The 17,901-nt window shown below is 36.9% G+C and overlaps 1 protein-coding gene across 12 annotated transcripts in view; it reads left to right on the forward strand.

The window, feature by feature from the left end:
• The window catches only part of EML5 (EMAP like 5), a 179,354-nt gene that overhangs the window by 86,064 nt on the left and 75,389 nt on the right, over window positions 1-17,901 (forward strand). For all 12 annotated transcript variants that reach the window (XM_003260857.4, XM_030803912.1, XM_030803910.1 and 9 more), the window contains exons 16-21: window positions 114-207; window positions 1,158-1,258; window positions 7,093-7,295; window positions 8,222-8,333; window positions 10,376-10,503; window positions 15,818-15,959. In XM_003260857.4, the coding sequence (XP_003260905.2) occupies window positions 114-207; window positions 1,158-1,258; window positions 7,093-7,295; window positions 8,222-8,333; window positions 10,376-10,503; window positions 15,818-15,959 (780 nt within the window). The remainder of the gene's footprint in view (window positions 1-113; window positions 208-1,157; window positions 1,259-7,092; window positions 7,296-8,221; window positions 8,334-10,375; window positions 10,504-15,817; window positions 15,960-17,901) is intronic.

Below are 17,901 nucleotides of genomic sequence, written 5' to 3' on the forward strand. Positions count from 1 at the left end.
AACATTATTTTATCAAATTTTAAATATAGGGTGTGGGTGTAGAATATATACTGAATGTTTTCTCTCTTCTGAATGTGAATAGTCAGTTTATCTCTCTCATTAATTTTCCACAGCGGATGGGAAACGTTTGGCATCAGTTGGCATAGATGATAGCCATACTATTGTGCTGTGGGACTGGAAGAAAGGAGAGAAACTTTCAATAGCAAGGTAGGAAAAAAATTGATATCACATTTGCAAAATACTAGAATTACTTTGGACTTAAAAAAATTTTTTAATTAAAACAATTTTGAAATCAAGCAAATATGTAACTTTTTATTGCTTCCATGTTTATTACCATTGAATAAATAATATAATCATAGTAAATGATTTCAGAATTTCTTTGTGGATTTATCCCTTGTGAACCCACTTTTAAATATAACTATAATATGGCATTGGATATAACTATCTAAAATCTCCATGTACAGTTAGAGTGTGTTCTACTGTATGATAGGCTATTATATAGCTGTTGGAGACCATGATCAAATGCTCATATATTAAAGTGAAAAAAGATACATATGCGTATATGTCACAAAGGAGTTATAGGTTTTATTTTCTTATATTTTTCTTCATTTTTCTAAGTTTTCTACAGTGAGCATGTATTTTTTTTATAGTAGTATTAACAATATTTTAAAGGAGGAACTAGTCAACAGTGTCAGAGATTTTAACCTGCTATTTATTAAAGTGATGTTAAAGCACTTTAAATATATAGATAAATGCTTTTTATGGAGCATAGAGATAATGCCCAAATTAACAATAGTTTAAGAGGAACTTTGTAGTTGGAAAGGCTATCTTAAGCTATAACAAAGTATTGTTTTAAAATTGCCTTTAACCCATTCATGCCACAAATAGCATTCCCTATGGCACCGTACTATAGTAGGTATTATAGATGCTGTCCAAAAGAAGTTCAGTTTTGACCGTTTCTGTCTTTTGAGATTCTCTTGAGCAGAGTTACCATATTAAAATGATGAGAAAAAGCAAATGCACAGCCCAAACCTGAGAGATAAGTGGGAGTAAAATACTCAGTAAATAGAGTAATCAAGATAGAGTATGGATTAGGCAAGAGATTAATATAGGAATGATGAATCTTCAGAGCTAAAACATTTTGATGTTTATTTCAGAGGAAGTAAAGATAAGATTTTTGCTGTAAAGATGAACCCCTATGTGCCTGATAAACTAATTACAGCTGGAATTAAACACATGAAATTTTGGCGTAAAGCAGGTAAGAAAGTGCTTGTTTTTTACTCCATAGAATTTTAAGAAATTAATTGCTTTTGACAGTAATTTAGCTAAGTGCAGTGTGTACCCTAGACTGCATCCTTGAATAGAACAGGAACATTAGGAGAAAACTTGATGAAATCTGAGTGAAGTCTTGAGTTCATTTAATAATAATGTATCAAATATGTTGGTTTCTTAGTTTCAACAAATGGTCTATGGTTAATATAAGATGTTAACATTGGCTGGGCACAGTGACTCATGCCTATAATCCCAGCACTTTGGGAGGCCAAGGTGGGAGGATCACTTGAGCCTAGGTGTTCAAGAGCAGCCTGGGCAACATAGTGAGACACTGTCTCTACAAAAAAAAAAAAATTAGCTGGGCATGGTGGTGTGTACCTGTGGTCCCAGCTTCTTGGGAGGATAAGGTGGGAGGATCACTTCAGCCCAGGAGGTTAAGGCTGCAGTGAGCTGTGATCTCCCACTGCACTCCAGCCTGGGCAACAGAGCAAGACCTTGTCTCAAAAAAAAAAAAAAAAAAAAGATGTTAACATTAGTAGAAACTGAAGTGTATAAGAGAATACTCTAATACCTTTGCATCTTTTCTGGAAATCTAAAATTATCTAAAATAAGTTTATTTTTTAAAGTAATTTACTGTTGTATTGATTCATTTTAAACAAACACAAGATTTATTGCCATTTATTGGCTGCATTTATGTAGTTGATACGGTTTGGCTGTGTCACCACCAAAATCTCACCTTGACTTGTAATAATCCCTACATGTCAAGGGCAGGGCCAGGTAGAGATAATTGAATCATGGGGGCAGTTCCCCATACTGTTCTTGTGGAAGTGAATAAGTCTCATGAGATCTGATGGTTTTATAAATGGGAGTTCCCCTGCATAAGCAATTTTGCCTGTCACCATGTAAGACGTGACTTTGCTCCTCATTCACCTTCAGCCATGATTGTGAGGCTTCCTTAGCCATGTGGAACTGTGAGTCAATTAAACCTCATTCCTTACAGATTACCCAGTCTTGGGTATGTCTTTATGAACAGTGTGAGAACAGACTAATACAGTAGTATTCATACTTGCAAAAGAATTCAATATATGAGATTAATCAAATTATGTCCAGACTTTTTCTTCTGTTAAAGACATGTTCTTACTCTAAACTGAAAATGAAAGTTTAAAAAAATTACTCATATGCTATTAAATGATACAAAAGTGAAATGTTATATTACTTTAGTCATTTGTAACTATAAAATAAAAAATATGTCTGTTTTCTAAATAGTATACTTATAAATTCCAGCAATGTGACATCAAAATCTCAATAAATTGAAACTGTTCAGAGAAAATATGTAAATATAGGAAGAAGTAAAACATTATTAGAAAAGAATAAACTTAGTGAAGACATTTCCCAAGTTCAAGGAACTTTCAAGTTGTAAATTACATGGGACATGAATTAATTTTCAGTCTTGGATTTAACACTTTATCAAAAACTCGTCAGATAACAGCATATGCATTTACAAAGTAAAAAGAAGTATTTTTACGTTTGTAATTTTGTTTCCACATGCTTAAACAAACTTTTCATTTGGGCACCTTAGTCACTTGTAATTGCAAATTAGCAGCAAATAATACAGTTGTACCTCACGGCATCAGAAAGTATCAGGGATTGGTTCCAGGATTCCCCAAGGATACCCAAATCCATGCTGCACAAGTGCCTTGTATAAAAGGATACAGTATTTGCATATAATTTATGCACATCCTCCTGTATATTTTCAGTCATTTCTAGACTACTGATAATACCTAATATAATGTAAATGCTATGTAAATAGTTTGTTATACTGTTTAGGGAATAATGACAAGGAAAAAAAGTCTGTATATATTCAGTACGGAGCAACTATCCTTTTTTTCTTTTTGAAACAGCGTCTCGCTCTGTCACCCAGGCTGGAGTGCAATGGTGCAATCTCGGCTCACTACAACCTCCGCCTCCCGGGTTCAAGTGATTCTCCTGCCTCAGCCTCCTGAGTAACTGGGATTACAGGTGCCCGCCACCACACCCAGCTGATTTTTGTATTTTTTAGTAGAGATGGGGTTTCACCATGTTGGCCAGGCTGGTCTCGAACTCCTGACCCCAGGTGATCAACCTGCCTTGGCCTCCCAAAGTGCTGGGATTACAGGCATGAGCCACTGTGCCCAGCCCATCCTTTTTAAAAGGAATATTTTCAATCCACATTTTATTAAATCCACAGATGCAAAACCTGAGAACATGGAAGGCCGATTGTACTTAGTATTTCTGTCTTGGAAAAGAACTATGAATTTGTTTGAAATAAGATTTCAAGAAAGTAAATATTCTTGCAATGAAAATACTTCCAAATGAATAACTTTCTTTAAGTTTGGTTAGACACATAGTAGACCCGAAAGTGAAGCGTAAAAGGATGACTGTTAAGGCTTTGGTGAGCATTTCAACCTTCCTTACTTTTGGGGTTCTGATCCACAGAGTTCATTAACCAATTGGGAAGTAAGTATCCACTTACTTAACCTAACTATTGTTTAACCCTCTAAATGCATAGTTTTAGGTAAACTAGGTTGAAGGAGATGACTTAGGCTTGAGGTTAACATGGGGCTTCTTGCCTCCCATTCCAGATCTAGGCTTTGAGAATTTCAAGTTATGATTTCTTAGTCTCTCCCCTAAGGAATTTCAACTCTATTCATGGTAGGGACAGAGGGATGGGGAGCCACTGAAAGTTTTTGATGCAATAATAACGTGAGCTGATTATATGACCTCATGTAACAGGCACGTGTTATGCTGTGTGTATCATCCAGAAAACCCAGCTGTCAATGCTCTAAACCAAAGGTGGCAAACTTTTTCCATAAATGGCCAGATAGTAAATATTTTAGGCTTTCTAGGCCAAAGGACAAAATCAAGGGTATTATGTAGGTAATTATAGAACAAGAGAGAAAACTGTCCTGCCCTGCTTACCCTGTTTGCACCCAGTTGCCATTAGACATTCTGTCTGCCAGGGAATGGGCCTGGCAGGTTTTGGTGGGGAGTGAAACTGTAGTGAGCTTCACTACCCCAGTGACACATAGATCCTAGTGTGTCCTTCTCTGTTCCTGGAGAGCCCAACCTTTTGAATTCGGGCAGCTGACCAGAAGTGGGGCAACTACTAGACTGAGATTCCACTGCCAGATACCCAGCAGTTGCCATTAGCAGAGTCTGTAGCTTGTAGGTTGGGACCAGCCCAGACTCTGGGCAGATGCTGGTTACAGCCACAAACCAGGGAGGCAGACCTTGGGTTCAGAGAAGTAAACAGACTTGATCTCTGCAGCTCAGAGTGCTAACCTGCTGTAGTGGACATTGTACAAAAACAGGTAGTGGCAGGATTTGGCATTCAGCCCATTGTTTCCCCACCCTGCTCTAGAAGATAGTTTGCCCTCTAGTAAAGGCCAGTTCTTCCATTTGTGTACTAGATTCTTTCTCTCATCTACTCAAGGACATCACTCTAACTCTTCTACCCTTTCTCTACTGTATCATCAATTTTCCTCTCTACTGACTTTCCCTTCAGCATGCAAGTGTGATGTGATTTCTCCATCTTAAATAAGTGACACAAAACCCTCTTTCAACTTTATTCTCCGGTTGCTGATCAATTTGTCATCTTCTATGCTAAACCACCTCTAAACAGTTGTTCCTACTTTCAATTTGCAATTTATGTTCTCTTTCTTTCTCTTTAGAAAAGTCTAGTCTAGTTTTTTTCACCTCACCATTCCACCCAGCTGCCCTTACAAGGTCACTAATGACTCTGCCTTCTATGTTGAGAAAAGACAGTCTTCTGAATACATTTGGAATCTAACCACTTTTCGTCATCTTCTATGATATCACTTTGGTCTGCCACCTTTACCATTTGCCCATATGATTGAAATAGCCTTCGAACTCTTTTCATCCTTGACTTCCCTTGTATCTATTCTCAATCCAGAAGTCAGAATGAACCTCCTAATAAATCAGTTGCCACATCTTGTCATTTCACTACTCAAATGTTTTGCATCTCATGTAAAGCAAACGCAGGCCATCCTTACAATGGCCTGCAATACTGCCTTTGACCTCTCCAACCCCATTTCCCATTACTGTCTCCCCTTCTTTGCTACTCCACACTGGTCTCCCTGGATGTTACTTAGTGATTTCAGTCATGTTGTTGTATCGGGGCCTTTGCACTTGGCTGCTCCCTCTGCCTGGAACACTCTTCTAGCATGGCTTGCTCTTGCTACCTCCTTCAAGTCTTCATTTAGATACACCTTCTTGATGAGGCTTACCTTAACCACCCTACTTAAAATGGACTCCTCCCACTTCCTGTCTCCTTTTTGTGCTTCTGTTTTCTCCAAAGCACCCATCATCATCTAACACAGTGTATATTTTACTTGTTACATTTATTGACTGTCTCTCACCATGAAGCTCTAGGGAATTTTGTTGTCTTGCCTGTTCTGTTCATAAATCTATCCCTGGTACATTGAATTGTGCCTGGCATGTATATTTCTTTTTTCTTTCTTTCTTTCTCTCTCTCTCTTTTTGTTTGGAGACAGGGTTTTGCTCTGTCACGCAGGCTGGAGCGTAGTGGCACAATCATGGCTCACTGCAACCTCTGCCCCTCAGGCTCAAGCTATCCTCCTGCCTCAGCTTCTCAAGTGGCTGAGACCACAGGCGTACACCACCATACCCAGCTAATATATTTCTTAAATGAATGAATGAAGGAAGGAAGGAGTTTGTGAGTTCAATTGGGAAAAATGGGCAAGAGATATCAATAGGTAATGATGACCAGTAAAAATATGAATATATGATCAAGCATAATATTCACAGAAACGCAAATTTAAACCACAATAAAATTCAGTTGGTGTTTCGTATTCCCCAGTGTGACAACACAAACTGTTTCCAAAGGTGAGAAACAAGGAATTCTTTTCACTGTTAGTAAGAGTGTACATTGGTATATAAACTTTGGAAAACAGTTTGGCAAGAGCTGATCCCTCTCTGATCTATATGCTATGCCTTTTGCACATTACTCTATTACTACTCCCAGGCATTCCTAGAGAAACTCTTGCACTTGTATAGAAGAGACCTTTACAAGAATGTTTAAAGCAGCATTGCTTTTAATAGCAAAAACTTGGAGGTAACTTAAATCTCCATTAATAGGAAAATGGATAAGCCATGGTATATTTATATAATGGAATGCTATATGTTATGAAAGTGAGTTTTCTAACATGTAAAAAACTCTATAACAAATCATTGGTGAATAAAGCAAGTTGCAAAGAATACATACAGGATGATATTTATAGAAAAATTTAAAACATGAAAAAAGACGAGATTGCTTAAAAATTCACAAATATGTTATATGTAAAGGAATGCATGAGAATAATCAGTAACACATTCACAATAGTAAGGGGTGAAGAAGGGAGATGAGATTGGCATGACATTTCAGTTACTTTGGGATCTTTTTGTAGGTCAGTGGATATATAGGCATTCATTGTATTGGGCTTTTTAAATGCCTTTTTGTATTCTTAAATGCCTTTTTGTATTCTTAAATATGTCATAATAAAAACTTTAAAAGACATCAAAAGTGCTAAGCGCTGATTAAAATAGACTTAGTCCAGGTCTTTGTTTATCTAAAAAGTTATGGTCTAAATGCAGCTATGCAAGGTGTTACCCACATCACTGATTGAGACACCAGTAGTTTTCAATTCTCCTTACTGTTGCATGCCTTTCTATTCAAACAACAACAGTAGAAAAGAAACTTTGCTTCTTTATAATTGAGTACATTTTGAAAGTGGTACTTTCATAATATTTTTTCTGAACTAGGGGGAGGATTGATTGGAAGAAACGGCTACATAGGCACACTGGGGAAAAATGACACAATGATGTGTGCAGTGTATGGATGGACTGAAGAGATGGCTTTTTCTGGAACATCCACAGGAGATGTGTGTATCTGGAGAGACATCTTTCTTGTAAAAACAGTGAAAGCTCATGATGGGCCAGTGTTCAGTATGCATGCATTGGAAAAAGTAAGTAACCTAAAGAGATTTTAAATTAAACAAAATTTGTCCTGGAGTGTAGAGCGTTTTAAGAAGTAAAGGAGCATTGCCTTTCTACTTGCCTGGACTATCCAGCAGTAGTCTGTGGGCTAGGGTCATCTTGACCTTTCTTTGTTTCTCTTTTCAAACTACCGAACACAGAATGAAATAGATCTGCAGTGTTTTGTTTTGAGACAGTGTCTCACTCTGTCACCCAGGCTGGAACGCAGTGGTGTGGTCATAGCTCACTGCAGCCTCCAGCACCTGGGCTCAAGAAATCCTCCTGCCTCAGCCTCTTGAGTAGCTGTGACTACAGGCAAGTGCCACCCAATCCATCTAATTTTTAAAAATGTTTTGGTAGAGATTATGTTGCCCAGGGTAGTCTCCAACTCCTGGGCTTAAGCTATTAACTCAGCCGTCAAAGTATTGTATTACAGGCATGAGCCATGGTGCCAGCCAGGTCTGCTGTTGTTGTTGTTGTTGTTGTTGTTGTTTAAAGTTCATGTTCTTAAGCTCATACTATGTGTCAAAAATCAGCTGTTTATATATAATCACCGTATCCTATCAGGTAGTTACCATTTTTGTTTTCTCTTTTTAAGGATGAGATTATTATGTAGACTCCAGGAGGATACATGTAACTTTCTGAGAGTGGTGATCTAACTTATAGTTACAGATTTTAGAAACTATGTTTCTGAATCCATATCTAAAAGTAAAATGTTTAGGGTCACTGTAAATATTGTTGCAGATTCCATGTAGACGGTTTAAAAACACAATGGATTCTTATGCTAATTCCTATTCTTTACAAGCTGTAACTTTTGACTATGTTCTTTTTTCTAGAAGTTTTCAATATAAGGAAAAAGGTTACTATTTTAAAAAATATTTAGATCTTTATTAACTTGAACCTTTTTTTTTCATAGGGGTTTGTAACTGGAGGAAAAGATGGTATAGTAGCTCTTTGGGATGACTCTTTTGAAAGATGTCTCAAGACCTATGCTATAAAAAGAGCTGCATTGGCCCCGGGATCTAAAGGTGATTTGAGACTTAGTGGGGTTTTTTTATAGGAAAAAAGATTAATTGCTCATTAATATGCTTGATCACTGAGGTGGAACACATGGCATATATTTTTCCATCTTGTTGGGCATCAGCATTAAGTGGAAGAAATCACTTAACTGGATACCAGAATCATTGCCATATTTTCAAAAATCTATTTTCTATGATACACATGGTAAAATATTAGTGAAATACAAGATTATGAATCCTAATTTTAACATTAATTTCCAAAGAAAATTTCCATGCGAACATCACATTTATCACCAGTCAGGAATTTGTGTGCAACTTTGACATTTTGTTTCACCTTGGCATTTTGTTGACCCTGCCTCTGTAGCCTCACAGGCCTTTTTTCCCTTTGCCATTTGTTTGTTGATTGGTTGATTTATTTAAGAGACAGGGTCCTGCTGTGCTGCCCAGGCTGGAGTGCAGTGGTGCAATCATAGCTCACTGAAATCTTGAACCCCTAGACTCAAGCGGTCCTCCTGCCTCAGCCTCCTGAGTAGTTGGGACTAAGGGCGCCTGCCACCATACTCAGCAAATTTTCAAATTTTTGTACAGCCAGGGTCTCTCTATGTTGTCCAGGCTGGTCCCAAACTCAAATGGCCTCCCGAAGCACTGAAATTACAGGCATGAGCCACTGTGCTTGGCCTCCCTTTATTTTGAAGAGGAGGAAGGGTGCAAGGGCAGCATCAGGCCCAACTCCCTGTCCACCGGCCCAGAGGGTGCATTTTCTTTATTATTATTATTATTATTATACTTTGAGTTCTAGGGTACATGTGCACAATGTGCAGGTTTGTTACATATGTATACATGTGCCATGTTGGTGTGCTGCACCCGTTAATTCGTCTTTGAGTGCATTTCTTCCTTTAAGGCATGGCAGCACACTCTCTCTGACCTCTGGGCCTTTCTACCTGTTTTTACTTTTTCCTAAAACATGTCCTTCCTCTTCCCTCCTGCCCCCTCCAGTTACTTGACAACATATTTATTTTTCAAATATCAAAGCTGATTTTTTCTAGGATGATTTCCCCCACCCTCATCTCCTCTCAAAAAAGTTAGATTCCACTGCTATGTGCTCCTATTTTAATATGCCCCTAACACAGGGTCTGTTTTCCTCACTGTATGCTCTGTAAGGGTATGAGTTAAGTCTATCATCTTTACTAATATGTTGCTGAAGCCTCCCTAGGACAAGTAGACATAAATAAATATAATTGGCCCTCTGCATCTGTGGGTTCCATATCCTCAGATTCAACCAACTGCAAATAGAAAATATGCGAGAGAAAAATAAAAAGTAACAATAGAACAATAAAAATAATATAAATTAAAAATACAGTATAACAGCTGTTTACATAGCATTTACATTGTACTAGATATAAGCAATCTAAAAGTGATTTAAAGCATGTGGGGGCCAGGCATGGTGGCCCAATCTGTAATCCCAACACTTTGGGAGGCCCAGGTGAGTGGAACTCCTGAGCCCAGGAGTTCGAGACCAGTCTGGGCAAAATGGTAAAACCCCATCCTATTGAAAAATAAAAGGAAAAAAATATGGAATGATGTATATGGGTTATATGCAAATACTACACCATTTTATATGAGGGACTTGAGCATCCATAGACTTTGGTATCTGTGGTTGTCCTGGAATCAATCCCCCAAGGATACTGCGGGCTGACTGTATATCTTGAATTGAATTAAAATTACTAATAAGAATATTGTAAATACTCTAAGAGGGGCAGGAGATGGATAAGGAAGGGCTAATAGAAGAAGAGGTAAACAAATAGTTGTTGGAATGGTAGGAGGGAATCTGAGAATAGAATCATAGACTTATAATACATAGGTAGTACTTATTTAGAGATTTCTAAATTGAATGATTGAGGTTAATATAGTACATTTATTAGAATACTTAAAATACAGGAGAAAACCTTGTAATGTGATTTTCACTGTCAAAATAGCTTAATTGGCAATATATACACCATTGTATTATAGTAACTGTATGTCTAAAAGAACATCTTCATTTAACATTTCAGGTCTTCTCTTGGAAGATAATCCATCTATACGTGCCATATCATTAGGACATGGTCATATTTTAGTTGGCACAAAGAATGGTGAAATACTAGAAGTGGATAAAAGTGGCCCAATAACACTTCTGGTTCAGGTAATTTTAAATGCTAATTTGCTTATTTTTCTTTACATACAATTGATTATTTCAATATATAAGAGCCAAAAGTTGACAGTGATGAAAAATAATGTTAAATTAGGGAAATATTTGTTAATGTATACGGAAAAAATTTTAATTTGGTTATAATGAAATGATTGGGTATCAGTAAATATACATATTCTTCTATGGAATAATTGCCAATATTTTGAGTAATTTCTTATCACAAAATAAGGGACCAATGAAAAGAAAAACCAGTTGTAATTAATTTAACCCAGTCTGTTTTTAATTTTATTTATGTAAGGTATATTCGTTGAGCCTAAGGCAATTATTTTTCTCTGAAATTCTTCATTAGGCCATTCTTAAGTTTCTAAGAAAAAATAAAAATGAATGTATGAATGTATGCTAAAATTTTATTACTGAAAATTAAATATCAGTGAAAAGATGTAAATAATAAAACAAAAATCCAGAAATATAAAAATTATGTGATAGAGATGTAAAATTAAATAGCAGGATTAGGTGCTGGTTATATGATCCTTAACATTTCCATCAAGAATGGTGGATTCAATTTTTAGACTTACATTTCTTGTGTCTATTATATTTTTCTGGAAAATAGGGGAATAACACTGTAAAACAGTAAATGAAACAGGATGTATCCTGACGAAAAAATGTCCTTATGCAACTCTATATAGTAACACCAAACTTTGGCTTGCCTTTTTACCCGGAAAAAGAATTTTCTTAATACAGACTTATTTCTCCTGCAACTCCCACTTCACTGTTATGACACCAATGAACACATATACAGGAGAACATGCTTTAATGTTAATATAACATTTTGATAGGTCAAGGAAAATTTGTAAACAGATGACAAAATGTTATATACTAAATTAACTGGTGTCTTACTGTTTAATTTCACTTACATAATTTGTCTCTGAAGTAAAAAGATGATGGGGTCATGGTGTTTAACATGTTTGTGATGTCTTGGAAAATATTAACACAAGTATGCTTTTACAGATGAATCCAAATATGAAATTATTAAAAACACAGTTTAACTGTGAAAAAAGATTTAGAAGTCACAAATAATGTCTGTTAAGAGAAAAACTTTAGACAAAATAAATTTAACAGCGTTTACCTGCACATTAAAAGAGGGCTGGCATGGTGGCTCATGCCTGTAATCCCAGCACTTTGGGAGGCTGAGGCAGGCAGATCACGTGAGCCCAGGAGTTTGGGAAGCTGAGGTGGGCAGATTGCTTGAGCCCAGTATGAGCAACATAGCGAGACCCTGTCTCAGAAAAAAACAAAACAAAACAAAACAAAACAAAACATGAATTAGGTAGCACTCAGCACTGGAAAAGGCTCAGAGAGATCTGCTGTAGCAGTGTGGGCAGTGAGATTTTATAGGCTGAGTGCGGAAGTAAGGCAAAATATATTTGATTGGTTAGAATGGAAAGACCTTACTTAGAGCCTAGTTGCAGATTCTGATTGGCATAGTCTCTAGTTTCATTTCACTGTTTACATTGGGCTTTGGTTTGCTTACATAGGATCTGAAAGCGGCGAAGCTTTGGCCTCCCAGTTAAAAATTTTTAAAATGTCCCATTGTTTTTAGTATTTATTGTAGAGTTCAGGATTTCAAATGTCTTATTATCTTCTTGAGATCGGAAGCAAGACAAGGATACCAGATTACACCATTATTGTCCAACATTTTGTGTGAGGTCTTAGCCAATCCAGTAAAACAAAACAATAATTAAGATGTATGTGTTGGAAAGGAATGGACAACAGTGTTGGTATTTCTGGATATTATAGCCCTATACCTTGAATATCAAGGGAATAAACTGAAAAATTATTAGAACTAATTAAAGAGTTCTGTAAAATGATTAGATGCAAAATCCACTTATAAAATTCAATAGTGTTTCTATATACAAGCAATAACTAGTTAGAAAATATGATATTAAAAATGCCACTTGCTGGATGGGCGCAGTGGCTCACACCTCTAATCTCAGCACTTTGGGAGGCTGGGGCAGGCAGATCATGAGGTCAGGAGTTCGAGACCAGCCTGGCCAATGTGGTGAAACTCCATCTCTACTAAAAGTACAAAAATTAGCCGGGCATGGTGGCAGGCACCTGTAATCCCAGCAACTCAGGAGGCTGAGGCAGGAGAATTGGTTGAACCTGGGAGGCAGAGGTTGCAGTGAGCCAAGATTGCACCACTGTACTCCAGCCTGGGCAACAGAGCAAGATTCCCTCTCAATAAATAAATAAATAAATAAATAAGATGCTACTTGCACCAAGTGCAGTTGTTCATGCCTATAATCCCAGGTACTCAAGAGGCCGAGATGGGACAATCACTTGAAGCTGAGGGTTGAAGATCAGCCTGGGCAACATAGTGGGACCCCCCACACACACACACCTCTAAATAAAATTAGCTGGGTTTTCTTGCACACGTGTAGTCCCAGCTACTCAGGAGGCTAATGTAAGAGGATCACTTGAGCCCAGGAGTTCAAGGGTGTAGTAAACTATGATTGCACCACTGCATGGCAACCTGGGTGACAGAGGGAGATCTCATTTCTTTAAAAAAAAAAAAGATACACAAAAAATATAATAACTGGGAATAAATATAGCTCAAAATATGGACAACCTGTGTTAAGAAAACTAAGATTTCATTAAAGAATAAAAGAAATAAGTTATATAAATTTAATCACAATCAAAATTTTAATTAGATTTTTCACAAATTCTGGAAAGATATTAAAAACCATATAGAAGAAAAAATAAGAATAGTTAAGAAAGCTTTGAGAAACTCTCCATGCTAGAAATAAAAATATTATAAAATGATAGTAATTACAAATATAGGAATGTGTATGCCCTACAGAAATGTTTACATATATTTAACAACAACAACAACAAAAACTGTACAATGTTTGTAGCAGCACTATTCCATGATCAATTTGGAGAGTAGTGCCATCCTAACATTAATTCTTTCAGTCCATGAATGTGGGATAACTCCCTATTTAATTAGATCTTCTTTTAACTTTTTCTGAGTGTTTTGTAGTTGTCAGTGTACAGATCTTGCACTCATTTTGTTAAATTTATTTTTAACTTTCATTATTTTTGATGCTGCTATAAACTGTTTTCTTAATTTTGATTGCATATTGTTCATTTCTAGTGTATCAAAATGCAATAGATTTTGTACATTAATCTTATAACCTGTAAACTTGCTGTCCTCATTTATTAGTTCTGATAGTTTTATAATGGATTATTTAGGATTTTCTGTGTATAAGATTATGTCATCTGTAAATACACATAGTTTTACTTCTTCTTGTCCCATCTGGATGTCTGCTATTTCTTTTTCTTGTCCAATCGTCTTGACTAGAACCTCCAGTACACTGTTAAATGTAAGTGGTGAGAACTGAACATCCTTGTCTTGTTCCTGATCTTAGAGTGAAAGCATCTCGTCTTCCACCATTGAGTATAAGGTTAACTCTGGGTTTTCCATAGATGCTTCTTACTAAGTTTAAGTTGAGGAGTTACTACCCTTTTATTCCAAATTTGTGGAGCATTTTCATCATAGATGAGGAGGGATTTGTCAAATGCTTTTTCTATGTCTATTAAGTTGATCGTATGTTTTTCATTTTTAATTCTGTTGATATAGTGTATTACATTAATTGATTTTTGATGTTATGTCAATCTTGCATTTCTGGGATAAATCCCACTTGGTTGTGATATCTAATGTTTTATATGTATTGGGTTTGGTTTGCTAGTATTTTGTTGAGGATTTTAGCATCAGTATTTATAAGAGATTTTGGTCTTTAATTTTCTTGTGATATCTTTGTCTGGCTTTGATATTAGGGTAATAATGGCTGTAAACATAATTCAGGAAGGGTTCCCTCATCTTTATCTCTTTCCCTGACCACACCCAACTGTTAAACTCCTTTAATTGCTAGCTTATTGCTTTATTGTTTTCAACATTTTCCTTGGGTATAAATTGTGCCACAGGCTAAACCAATCAAATTCAGGCTCCTTTAAAGGGATACTTCCCAAGGTTAGTGTTTGAGGTTTGTTTCTGACTCCAGGCAGGCTCCGCCCAGCTATCTCTGAGAGTTTACTGGTTCTCTTGGACAAACTAGCTGGCCTACGGTTTAGCCTGTATTTCCAGTGAGCCTATCAGTCTCCTCCCAATTACTTTTTATTAGATTTTTTACAAATTCTGGAAAGATATTAAAAACCATATAGAAGAAAAAATATTCAAGAATAGTTAAGAAATTTTCAGAACAATTTTCACTGTTTTTGAGACATACTTATGCGTGAGCTTTTTCACACTCTGCTGTAAATGAAGTCAGTTCCTTTGAGAAGAGATTAAGAGCTATCTGATTTTCCGGATTGCCTCTCCCTCCAGGCAGAATCTCTGAACCAGGGCTCTGGAGTTGAGAGTGAGGTCAATGGAATCCTTATCTTTGAGTATCTCAGGCTTTAGGCCTTGAGTACTTGGTAAGGGGAGAAGGGACAGTAGTCTCAGCTGTTCCTGGGTTACCACCAGGACCCCATTATTCTCAGAGGCACCACATCCAAAGTAGAGCCTCCATCTGGAGGAGGGGCTGGGCAGAAGTTATCTCCCACCTGTCAGCTGAGCTCAACAAGAATTTAGCCTCAGCAACAGGAGGCTGAGGGCAGGGGGAGAAATGCTGACATCCTGCCCTACCTGGGAAGATAGCGCTCTGACCGAGAGCTGGTGGGAGAGAGAGCCTAGTGTTCTTGGTTGCATCAGTCTCGGAGTTTCCAACCAGATGAGGAGGGAGGAAGGGAGTGGATCTCAGTTTAAATACCGTAGACTCTCACTGTTCTTAACAAATTCTAACAGATTTTCTTGAGTAAATGTTCCTTCTTTTGTTGCATCTCCTTGGAACTATTTTCAGAGACTTTAAATGGTTGTGGTTTTTTTTTTTAATTGATTTTTACTAGTTTCACTGGTGAGCAGGTCTGTGGAGCTCCTCACTCTCTCATGCAGGAAAGTACCTCCTATGTGGCAATTATTAACATTCCAGAGCAGCCAATTCCTATTCTCTCCACCCAGAGAATGTTTTAGGATTATAAGCTAACTTTAATTGTAGCTCGATTATATTGTAATTGCGGAGCTAAAGTTGTTACACAGGTATTTTATTGTGTTTCCCAAAGATAAACAGAAAAGTTTTAATAGACTTACTCACTATTCAGTATCCTATTATCATGTATTATTGAATGTTATCTTTAGCTTTATTCTAAATAAAACTGTGTATAAATACACACACACATACACTAAATTGATCCTATGTTTTCTTTATAGGGACACATGGAAGGAGAGGTGTGGGGTTTAGCTACACACCCTTATCTGCCCATCTGTGCTACTGTAAGTGATGATAAAACATTAAGAATATGGGATCTCTCTCCTAGTCATTGTATGTTGGCTGTCCGGAAGCTGAAAAAGGGTAAGAGGCTCTCAGACTTGAACGTAGATTAAGCTCTCACAGTTTTCTAACCTTTATAAATATAAGAAAGCAAAACTAGGCACATTTTAAAAAGACTTTAAATATGTTGAAATGTTTATTCAATGTCTACTTGCTTATGGTGCCACATAGAGAAACGTAATTGTACTCAGTCTTGGCTTTATGGGACCTCCTATAATCATGCCTAAAGTGAGCAAATTTCCAATAACTTGTTGAATAAAGAATATAGAAGGTAAACAGAAGCTAAGTTTTTCTCTCCTTTGCGACTATGGATTATACATAATTTAAAACTGGAAACTTTTCTAAGGCATAGTGGGGACTAAAAAAAAATCAAAAAAGAACTAAAAACTAAGAGGGCAGACAGTTGAGGAAGGGTATTGTAAATAGAACCGAGCCCATTTGTAGGAGGCAGATGAAGCTGTCAGGGTAGAGAGACGGACAAGGCTCAATTATAGGAGCAAGGCTGTTACTATTAACCTAGGGTAGTTGAAGATACATGGACAGCTTTGAGTTTCTCAGCAAAGTGGCAGGGAATGTTATAGGATGAGGACACTATAGGAAGAGTGCTGGTTGCAAAAGTTGGGAATAGTTAACTGTAAAAAATATGATAGCAAGGCTGGGCGTGGTGGCTCATGTGTGTAATCCCAGCACGTTGGGAGGCCGACGCAGGAGGATCACTTGAGCTCAGGAGTTCAAGACCAGCCTGGGCAACATGGCGAAACTCTGTCTCTACACAAAATACAAACATTAGCCATGCATGATGGCACATGTCTGTAGTCCCAGGTCCTTGGGAGGTGGAGGTGGGAGGGTCTCTGGAACCTGGAAGGCAGAGGTTGCAGTGCGCAGAGATCATGCCACTGCACTCCAGCCTGGGGGACAGAATGAGACCTTGTCTTAAAAAAAAATATATAGTATATATATAAAATAGCATCAACAAATGAAGGAAAGGATTATCTAACCACAGTAAAGGCCAATTTGAAGTTAGGTAGCATGAATTATAATTCTTCTATTGACTTAAAAGTCACGGTCTATTCTCTTCTTTTAGAGTTACAGTTAAGTATTTAATATATAAACTTAACTAAAAATCTAAAGTTTATCACAGTCTCTACAACACTTGAACTCTGGTCACTGTCCTCCGCTTTTTTAATTATTGATGTCCAGCATTGAATTTTTTTTACCCTCACAACCATTGTCATTATTATTGTTTTATTCGGTCATTGTTTATTCAGGGTTTTTTGTGCTTATACATTTCTTTGTTCACCTTTTCTTCTTGGATATCATACTTCTTGCTTTTATTTTCTTTTTCCTACCTTAGAGTTTCTTTAATAAAAGATTTGTTGGAAATTTACTTAGCTTCTTTTGTCTGAATCAGTGGTTTATCAAGGGCAGAATGGTGGGAGTGGTCTATCCCGGCAGCAAGAGTATTTTATCACTGACTTCACCATTCCTAAAAAGCAGATTAATTTTTATTCAGTTTTATTATTATTAAAGTTCTCTATAGGCAGCATATTGCCACTTAGAATAAACTGTTACTACCACCCTGACCTTATTATACCACTAGCCTGAACATATTTTGATTGTTTACTCTCATTCTTAAATGCTAATACAACTGCTTCTGGAGTTCTTGGTTGAAAGATATGATTCTTCTTGTTTCCACTTCTCTCTTTTACTTTATTCTGCAGTTCTGTAGTTTAATAACATCATGCATTTCTCTGAATTTGTGTATGCTGCTTAGGATTTGTTGTGCTTCCCGAATCTGTGGATGTATGTCTTGTATCAGTACTGAAAAATTGTCTGCTAGCGTTAGTGGCTCCTTCTAGGAAAAGATCTTTACATTAGGTTATACAGAAAATTCATGATTCTGTATTTTTGTTTTTAAATATTCTTCTATAAGGGACAGACACGGTGGCTCATGCCTGTAATC

The sequence above is a fragment of the Nomascus leucogenys genome, chromosome 22a (genome assembly GCF_006542625.1).
Source record: "Nomascus leucogenys isolate Asia chromosome 22a, Asia_NLE_v1, whole genome shotgun sequence".
Taxonomy (NCBI): domain Eukaryota; kingdom Metazoa; phylum Chordata; class Mammalia; order Primates; family Hylobatidae; genus Nomascus; species Nomascus leucogenys.